Source organism: Triticum aestivum, chromosome 1B, assembly GCF_018294505.1.
Source record: "Triticum aestivum cultivar Chinese Spring chromosome 1B, IWGSC CS RefSeq v2.1, whole genome shotgun sequence".
In the NCBI taxonomy this organism is placed as follows: Eukaryota; Viridiplantae; Streptophyta; class Magnoliopsida; order Poales; family Poaceae; genus Triticum; species Triticum aestivum.
In genome coordinates this window covers 127214038-127224646 of record NC_057795.1, presented here as the reverse complement: position 1 = coordinate 127224646, position 10609 = coordinate 127214038, and the positions used below count along the sequence as shown (strand labels likewise).

The following is a 10609-nucleotide window of genomic DNA, read 5'->3' as shown; positions in this document are numbered from 1 at the left end:
AATACTTACTTCATCTGCATAAAAGTTTCATTAGTGGCCGAAGCTATGGACTTCGGTTCGGCCTTTCCTATCTTGACGAGACGAAGCATCGGCTATTGAGAGAAATGCAGTACACCATGATTAACATAGTAGTCGGATGTTTGTTGTGCTGACTCATTCGAATTTTCATGTCTAAATATATGAACAATACTAAAGCAACCCGAGGTAAATTCTATATCTAGACATACCTCAAGGTAAACTATAAGTGATTCATCAAAACATTGACAACCCTAACGAATCACTGAAAGCCTCAATGTGATTAGCGCCTATGGCACCAAAAAGCTCCAAACCAAATAATATTGCATATTCGTCTTTGATCATTTGTGCATAAATATTTGAAGCGGCATGAGGCTTCACAAAATAGCTCCATATGGAGATAAATAAACAACACCAACACCTTGGCCATTGCCACAAATTTAATCATCGAAAATAATCTCCATAGTACTAGAAAGACAAGGGCAATATCAATGAACATGTACCTCGTTTTGGCCTCCAATTGAACTAAGGACGATGTTAGGATACTACATCAGCCGTGCTTTGACATATTCTTAGGGCGATAGATAAATATCAGCCATTAGCATAAGGTCCATGTAGATTTCATTCACCAAATCAGGTATAGCCGAAATAAACAAATGAAATAGCAATCAAATATTTTGGCCCTTTGGATTAGTAAGAAAAAATGTAGCTAATAAAATGTATAGAGATTTGGTAATACCCTCTCATGATGCAGAAAATTATGTCGCTTCCATGGATCAAAATAAATCCAGGGAGGGTAATTCATCATACCTGATGATGAATTCCATGGCAAATGCATCAATGGTATGGTTGAAGAACATGGATGATGTGCTAATCGAAGATTTTGACGTTGTGATGCGCACCTTCGGCTTAATTGTTTGTTGCTTTCATTCTTTTCCTTTTTCACTTTTATTGTACTTGTTGCAATAGAAACATGCACATCACTTTTGTTTTGATTGATCTTCTTGGGAACCCATGCCATGTTCTTCTTTCTCAGCTCTTGTGCACTAAGATTTTGTAATTCCTTCTTTTGCCAACACGATAAGCCGAGCGGGCATCTCGGCTGCGATTCTGTTTTGACCTATGACAATTCTTTTTTGGCCTTGTGCACTCTCAACTTCTTTTCTTCGGATTTGGCACTTTGACTCTCAATAATTGATCGCTTCATTTCATTGCCTTTAACCAATGTCAAAATTTTAATTGGCTCTTTTTCATTTGAGATCAATTGTGAAGTAGCACTCTTACGACCATCTCTTTTAACACGGTACACTTTTTTGACCACCTCTTTCTTCTTCTTTGAGCTCTGGACCAATTCCTTATGATTGAAACGGTCTTTAACATATGATTGTTCAAATGTTGATCTTCTTGGAGATGCATAATATTGGTGAGATGGTCTTAAATAAGATGGAGAGTGTGCCCTTGTATCATACATGTCCCATGATGGATATGGATCTACATGAGCATAGGGATGCATCCACGGCATTGGCACTGGCGGCCTAAAATAAGGATATGAATATGTTGCATTAAAATGCTCACTTTGCCAATACCGATCCTCATATTTGCGCCTTGGGGGTGATCTTGGTTTCTTTGCATGATTTGGCCGATAAGCATTCCTCTCTTCACTCTTGTTTTGATATTTATCCAATAGTTCAGCGAAGGTGATTTTTGATCTCTTACACTTGCGCTTATTTTGGCCTTTGTTTTCTTTTGGTTTGCTTTCATCGATCACTGGATTTGCTTGCTGCCCCCCAGTCCTTGGCGTCTCCATTATAGCTTCGATGGAATTCTCACCCTCAAGATTATGTTCATTATGCTCTTCAACAACATCTTTACTTGAAAGCTTGATCCCATCGCCTGCAGTTTTTACCTTCTCTTTAAATGGATCGGCTTGAAGTAGCCGATGCAAAAACTTTTTGCCATCGGGACCAATCGGAATAGACTGGTCATCTCTTGGTGTTTCAACAAACTTCAATCATCCTTTTTCAATGGCCGATTTAACTATTTGATGAAACATGTTACAATCCTCAAAATTATGCTTGGACGAATCATGCAACTTACAATACATTCGTCCTTGGACTGATGGCTTGACATGGTGATCAAGAATTCTAATATAATTATTTCTCAACAACAAATCAAAGATTTGATCACACATGTTTGAATTGAAGGTATACCTTTTATCTTCTAGTTGGTCTTGATGTGAGAACGGCTTTGGAGGTAAGCAAAATAATGGTTCAGATTTTACATCACCCCATTCGTCTATGCATAGTGTTTTGCACTCTATCTCCGATGTCTTTTGATAAGATATTATATGAGCATCGGAATTCTCAAAAGAACTTAACCTTGGCTTCAAATTTCTGAAATCAAAGTAGTTAGAACATGCATGCCTCAATTGAGACCAAGAGTAAGCCAAGTATGAAACAAGCAAAGCTACCCATGTAGATATGAACTTTAAATAAAGCAACGGGGAAAGCTTTAGTTGCAATAATAAGTCATTATCGGTCTTTATAAATGGCGCAATGGGTTGACCGATATGTTCCATAATAATTTTATTGCTAACAAGTAAATTACCCTTCTTCATTGGTCTTTCAAAATTACTTATGAGAATATTTATTATAGATGCATCAGTAATGAAGTTGCGACCAAATCTGAAAATAGGTAAATTACTCTTCAAATACGCTGGGAGAGCATGATGATGGTGTGACTTGAGCAATATCTAGCTTCGTCTTTGGATGACTCTCCAACGCCTTTTCATCATCTTTTTCTTTATTCCGTGCATCATTACCTTGAAGATCCTTATTAGCCGAACTTTGTTCAGCTACTTGCTCTTGTCCTTGAGGTTTGTTAATTTCTACGACACGGAACTCATAGGGCAGGAAGTAGGTTCCCTTAACTTCAGAAAAATCATTTTGCTATGCTTGCCATGTCCTTTCTCAATAATGCTTGCCGCTTTGGGTTTGATGGACTCAGAATATAAACTACTTGATTCGGCTTTTTCAACCGAAGCACCTTCATGTTCCGAATCATCCTTCTTTTCATTGATTCTACCTATTGGCAATGCTTCTTTTATTTGAGCCAATTCTTTCTCTGTTTGTTTCTCGCGGTGAGCGGCAAAATTGGCTTTAATTTTTTTCTCAATTTCAGCCCACTCCGGATATGATTGCCCCCCAATGCTTTTAGATTCTTTCGGCAATGACACACGAGTGTTGCCGAAATTTTTCAATTGTGTAGGGGATGTATAATATGATGTAGTACTAGGTGAAGTCATATGCTTTGTTGTAAAACCATATTTTTGCTCGCCAATTTTATCAATTGGCAAAGATTCATCTTCTTGCAAAACTCTAGTTTTTATTGCCACATAATCAGAAAATAGCCCTTTTTCATGTTGTTCAAATCAAAGAGCACTAATCCTCTTATTCCGGGTTAAACTCTTCAATGCAACCACCACTACCTCATCTTCTACAATATTTGGCACAACCGCTCCTGTAAAATTTACATTTATTCGGTTATGACCAGAAAGGTGTGAAGCCGAATTACGAACATCTACAGTTGTGTATGGTGCTGAAATATTACTGCCATGAGGTGTAGCATATGATGGTTGAGAGTAACTGGACGAATAGTTAGTAACAGTATGGCCAATTCTCCCATCCATCGGCAAGATTGGATTCACATATTGTAAATTAGTTGCCGATGAATAAAAGGGTGAAACGCTTTCTTGTATGCTATTGGAAATTTTAACATGAGGTGTTTCAAATTGATTAACCAAACCCATCATGTTGTTCATCGGCATATGGATTTGTGGGGTTGCTGATGCATGAGAGTTAGGATACATATGTTGTATCTTACTAGTATCATAAGAAGTTGAAACATGTAAATTACTTTGAATCGGCCTATGCACGTAATTAGATGCATTATTGAAAAAACTAGGGATGGCCGATACAGTATAATCATTGAACGATCTAGTAACACCATATGAATTATTTGTAACTACAGTAGAGAATTGGGTATTCATATTACCTTTGGAGATTGCAAACCCTAGATGACGATCTCTTCGTAGCAAGAACGGGCTGAAGACCATTCAAAGCTTCTTCCCCAACGGAGTCGCCAAAAAGTGTGTTTGCACACGAACACGTCACCCTCGACGCCGGGGGTGATGCACAGCAACTCACGTCGAAGGAGACCCGACCGGAAGCGCGGTACGCAAGCAATCCAGCGGGCGCTTTTGTGGACCCGGAACCCCACACGTCCGGGAGGGACCCCGTCAGGGCGCGCGGCGGCTATGGCCTGCCCTAGGTCGACCTGATCGCTCCAAGGGCCTCGTGGATCGCCACCCTGCAACAACAAGAACAGACGAAAAACAAGGAAGAAGAACTAGGGTTAGGAAGAAAAGATAAAAGATAAAAAGTGGTAGATGAATTGATCGATTGTGTGTTGTTCAATCGGCTGTCACCCCTTAGGTATATAAGAGGCGTCTGGACTTCCCATGCAAGGAAAAGGCTTGGATTCACGTCCAAAACCCTAGTCAAATTCGGATTGGTTTTGTCCGAACTTTCCAAAACTGTTCGGTTTAAACTGGCTTCACCTTGCGGGTCTTTTTTGTGGTAGTAAACAACCTTGGATGGAAATGAGTCCAAAAGCAATCTTGGCCTTTTCGATGAGACGAACAACTTTCATGTTGAACGTTTTTTAATCAGAGGTCATCTTGATGGTCAAATAGCTCGCGCAAAATATCTGTTTGCTCGCGCTACCCATCAGACATGACGTCTGGTGGGGCGCGCCATATTTCGCCTCCTGACAGAGCTGCATTCCGATAGCTCTAACTTTTGCATACGAATTTGGATTGAGATAATTTTTATATCAAAATCGATCAATTTAGAAATATTCAACGATCTCTTAAATAAAGACTTCAATGGACATTCAAAATATAGTTTTTACTTGAATATATTAGGATGGAACTTGGTAGCATCATAGGATAGAAAGCTTACTATGCTGCTACTTAATTGGTCCAATTTCTATATGTGCTCGCACAAAACTTAAACAACCATACACGTTTATAGAGCTAAGGCACGATCAGGTTTACTTAAGTACAAACATAGTTCTTGAGGTTTATTTAAATTTTAAACATAAATCATACTCCCTCTGTACCAAAATAAAAGACAATTTGCAGTTCAATTAGTAGTATAAGTTTTTTTTTTGTTGTTGAGGAAAATTAGTAGTACAAGTTTATAGAGCCAACCAGACACAGCAAACAGCATGATCAGATTATATTGCACAGGGAATATAGGAACATAAATGATGAATCTTTTGTATTCAGAACCAATGCATTACACGTGGAACCAGTTTTGTTGATCTGAGCGGAACTTTTTTCCTGGTGTGTATATCGCTTATTATTCGTTTTGCAGACAGTGTTGCAAATACCTCACAGCATGTTGCAAAATCAAAGGCCGACCTGAAGTGGGCAGTCCGTGTCTGGCCCGGAACAGCAGCGCCAGGAAGGAAGAAGGACAGCTAAAAAGAAAAGGAAGAAGGACCGAAGGACCGAAGGAGCACTACCACCGGCGGCGATGCCCAGCGCGCCACCCGTCTCCTCCGCCGTCTCCAAGCTCCACTCGCGATGCCACTCCCTCTCCACCATGAAGCAGCTGCATGCCCACCTCCTCCTCCACCACCACCCCTTCCCGTACAACCACTTCCTCTCCAAGCTCCTATCCATCTCCTCCTCCTCCGCCACCACCACCGCCGCCGCCGCCGACTACGCGCTCCTCCTGCTCGCCTCGCACCCGGCCCCCACCGCATTCTCCTTCAACGTCGCCCTCCGCTTCTTCGCCGCCTCCCGCCCGCGCGTCTCCCTCCAGCTCTCCCTCCGCATGCTCCGCTCCGCGCTCCGCCCTGACGCCTACACGCTCCCTTTCCTCCTCCTCGCCGCCGCCCGGTGCCCCGCGCCGGCCTTCGCCGTCTCGGCGCACGCGCTCCTGCAGAAGCTCGGGCTGCAGGACCACGACCACACCGTCCACTCCCTCATCACCATGTACTCCAACCTCGGCCGCCCCCGCGCCGCCCGCAGGGTGTTCGACGGAATCCTCCGGCGGGACGTCGTGTCCTGGAACTCCATGATAAAGGCGTATCAGGCGGCGGGGATGAAGGACGATGCGGCGCGCATGTTCCGCGCGATGGTCGCCGAGGGCGCGGTGCCGCCCAACGCGGTGACCGTGGCGGTCGTGCTCGCGGCGTGCAGGGACGCCGGAGACCTGGTGCTTGGTAGGTGGTTGGAGGAGTGGGTGAGATCCGCGGGGATGGAGGTGGGATCGCTCGTCGGCTCGGCTCTCGTTGGGATGTACGAGAAGTGTGGGGAGATGGCGGAGGCGAGGAGAGTGTTCGACGCCATCGCTGACAAGGATAATGTCGCTTGGAATGCCTTGATCACTGGGCAAGTATCGATAGATCCACTTCGGTCCTCATTTTGAAATAATATTCTCTGATGAATGTGATCTTATCTGGCCCGCCTGATCATTTGTCTATGGTGTTTATGATGACGCAGGTACGCTCAGAACGGCATGTCAAAGGAAGCCATTTCCTTATTTCACAGCATGCGGCAAGCAGGGGCATGTCCAGATAAGATAACCTTGGTAGGGGTGCTCTCGGCCTGTGCTGCAGTTGGTGCTCTGGAGCTAGGCACTGAACTTGACCGCTATGCCTCACAAAGAGGCTTCTACAACAATGTCTACGTTGGGACTGCTTTAGTGGATATGTACTCAAAGTGTGGAGACCTTACTAGAGCCATACAAGTGTTTGAAAAATTGCCATGCACGAATGAAGCTTCATGGAACGCCTTGATTTGTGGTCTTGCCTTTAATGGGCGAGGCCATGAAGCTATTCGGCAGTTTGAATTGATGAGGAAGCAGGAAGGGCTCCGGCCAGACGATATCACTTTCATAGGAGTACTTTCTGCCTGTGTGCATGCAGGGTTGCTGAAAGACGGTCGGCGTTGGTTCGATTCCTTGACATCTGAGTTCCAAATCATTCCCAAGATCGAGCACTACTCATGCATGGTTGATTTATTGGCACGTGCCGGACATTTAGAAGAAGCATGGGATTTCATTGAGAAGATCCCTGGTAAGGCAGATGCGGTGATGTTGGGGGCTTTGCTTGCCGCTTGTCGGAAATGCAAAAATGTTGAGGTCAGTGTCAAGGTCATCAACAGGATCATGCTGCTGGAGCCCTCAAACTCGTGGAACTATGTGGTTTCATCCAAGATATATGCAAGCTCGGATAGATTGGATGACTCTGCACGGATGAGAGGGCTGATGAGGGAGAGAGGTGTCAGCAAAATTCCAGGTTGCAGCTGGATTGAAGTTAGCGGCAGAGTTCTTGAATTCTATGCAGGGGATGAACCACAGCACGGTGCGGAGGATATGTATCAACTCCTTGACATGCTTGTTGATGAGATGAGACTGGAGGGATATGTTCCAAATCTTGATCTGGTTTAACACAAAACCAGACGCAGATCAAATTCAGTATTGCAGTCTTACTGAAATTTGCTTTCTGGATTGGTATTCATGTCAAGGAGGCTGTCATGCGTGAAAGAAAGGAGGCGACTGCTGTTTTATCTCAGGGAGCAGAAACCTCAGCTGACATGCTGAATATAAATGTCGGATGTCCAAGATGGAACATTGCTTTGCGTTCCTTCTCTATGACTGGATACCAGGATCGAACCAGGTCTAGTTTGAAATAACCTATCAACAGAGATTTTTGGATTTTATGGCAGCATGCTAAGTCATGTGCAAAGGTTGGCTGCTTGAGCTGTGTCTATGAAAATACCTGATTCGATTGTAGCTACCTTGAAACTTTCAACAGTTGATTTCAATTCGTCAATGTACTCAATTGGTTCTGCGAGTTGTCAGAACATGCTAGATAACAGCGAATATGGAAAACCATATTCAGGACTCTAGTCTAAAAGAAAAAATGAATTGGCACCCGCCTAAAGTTGGAGTTTTTGGAAAAATAGCATTCCGGAGTGGAGATGGGATCCAAAGGAGCTATGTTTGCTCCAAGTCAGCATTGATGTTGATTTTTTTTTTGGTAAATTCTTCAGGTATTACTACTCCCCCCCCCCCCCCCTAATTGTCTGTGTAGATTCTAAACTTAGCTTTTAATGTTGTTGCAGAGGCTAGGAGCTGGGATATTCTTACTGCCAGTATCATCTTGAATCGGTGACTATGAACAATCAATTCTTCAAAGAACGGATCAAGGCAGAATTCTTTCGATCAAATACTTCTAGGGACAAACGAAAGAATGAAGGTATAATTTTGGGGTATAGGCTACACTGTATGTTCGTTTCCCTCTCTAATATCAGCTCTGCATAAGTATTTTGTACTGCCAGACAGACTGAACCATCTACCCGTGAACGTATATATCTGACACTATTTTGCTCGTTTCCTACCATGTGCGATTCTAGAAATCGATAGAATTCCCAGGGTTACTTTCTGGTTAACAATCTTCGAAATGCTGTTTCAAAGAAGACCTGTGCAATGTGCAGCCTTCAGCACCGTACCACATCTCCATTTTCTATTTGTGCTATAGCTGGTTGCCGTATAGTGTTTACGGCTTCCATATAAATACTGGATTATGTATTTTTGCCGTATTCCTGCTCTAATTAATACAAAAGTTATATCCTGTTGTAATATTGGGTTGAGTGGGTTTATGTCGGTTGCTTGTTTTTCACCAAACAGGTTGTACGCGTTATCTTATACTGCCATTTATGCCTTCCTCGTGACTCAAAGACCAGAATGTGCTCATTATTCTTTTTCCTTGGACAATCCGATATATGCTCATGTTGGTATGCGGACGTTTCTTGAGATTCTTGAATAACAGAATCCCTTGTGAGGTTTTGAGCTAAAATAACGTTGATCAATGTTTAAGAAAAAGGGCAAAATTGGGCCACAAAAAAGATAAAACTATACTACCGACAAGGAGATGAAAGGACCAAATCTCTTTCATGCAGAAGTCGGTAGACGGGTAGCGGGAGCATATGCATATCCCAGGCACGGCACGCATGGCAGGCTGCTGCAGCGTCCACTTCTATTTTTGGGGCATCAGATTCTACCTCATCCGGCGCCCCCTCCCAGGTCGATGGAGATTGCTCTAACCAGACGGATTCCCCCACTCGAATCCAACAACCCACATCAACAAAAACCCTCGATTCCACCTCGCAAGGGCAGCACAGGAATCATCTGTCTGCGCTGCAGCTGCGGCCTTCAGGTAAACGACATGTGAACCTCCATTCCTGATGCATATTACCCCATTGACGCCTCGCCAATTCGTTTCAGGTCTGGGGTGTGATCTCTCTCCCAAGAGATGGGGGGCACGGCGTCGAGGCTCGCCGCCCCGATAAAGCACCGGCGGGTGGAGAGGGAGCTGGACAACAAGGTGGCGGAGGCGCTGCGGGAGCGGGCCAAGGCGAGGACGAAGACGTTCCGGTCGGTGAACAGCATCACCATGCGCCTCCCTCGCTTCAAGGACGGCCTCAAGGACATCCGGGACGTCTTCGACCACTACGGTAAGAGCAGAAGCCACCATGCTAAGTTTAGCACCCATGGAACTTCAGAGTTTGCATGCATTAAAAGTATGAGGCTTGCAACTTCCAGACACGGACTCCAACGGGACTATCGACAACGAGGAGCTGCGGACCTGCCTGAGCAAGCTCGAGGTGCGGATGTCGGAGAAGGAGGCCGACGACGTGCACCGCTACTGTGACGTCGACAGCCGCAAGGGGATCCAGTTCCAGGAGTTCGTCGTCCTCATCTGCCTCATGTACCTGCTCTTCGGCCCCAACGTCACGCGCCGGGTAAGGGGTAACTAGATGATGCTTCTTCTGTCCTAGGCGAATTCTTCTTCATGATAGTTCACTGATGAAGCTTGTTCTATCCGGGTGCTTGTTTGTCGTCAGGTTTCCGAGTTCGAGTCGGACAAGCTCAACTACATCTTCGACGAGCTCATCGACGCCTTCCTCTTCTTCAACAGGGACGGCGACGGCAAGGTGACCAGGAAAGACGTCACCCAGAGGATGAACGAGGAGTCTGACCGGGAGAGGACGCCCACCCACATCACCACGCAGCTATTCAGTCAGTGCTCTTGCTGCGCTGCCCCCTTTATTTCTCAATGCACATAAACAAGATAAGTCATGTGAAATTCAAAACAGAACCAGACTGTAATATGTTGTTGGTGCGTGTACCTTGTTGCAGAGGAGATGGACCTGAACAAGAACGGCAAGGTGAACCTCAAGGAGTTCCTCTTCTCCATGATCAGATGGGCAGGGCTCGAGCCCGAGGAAGGAGATGAAAGCAACGACACTTCTCCGTAGTAGTGTAGTTAGGCTTCTTCCCCTCATCAGTTTGTCAAAAATATAAGCAATCACCATTTGCAAGTTAATCCTACGTGTCTTATGACAAAGTGTCCGTTTGTTATGGCTTCATTGGTAAAACCTCAAATGTTCAGGGCAGATGGGACTTCATGTATACACAGCAGACAGCATAGTGGCTAAGAGACTGCATCTCAAAAG

General features: G+C 44.6%; 1 protein-coding gene across 1 annotated transcript; it reads left to right on the top strand.

Annotated features, from left to right (window-relative positions):
* The first annotated feature begins 5518 nt into the window (after window positions 1-5518).
* On the top strand, window positions 5519-8474 carry LOC123111642 (pentatricopeptide repeat-containing protein At2g34400). The gene is made up of 3 exons (XM_044532471.1): window positions 5519-6478; window positions 6590-8143; window positions 8216-8474. The coding sequence occupies exons 1-2, from the start codon at window positions 5616-5618 to the stop codon at window positions 7536-7538; spliced, it is 1812 nt and encodes a 603-aa protein (XP_044388406.1). The 5' UTR covers window positions 5519-5615; the 3' UTR covers window positions 7539-8143; window positions 8216-8474.
* Window positions 8475-10609: the final 2135 nt, after the last annotated feature.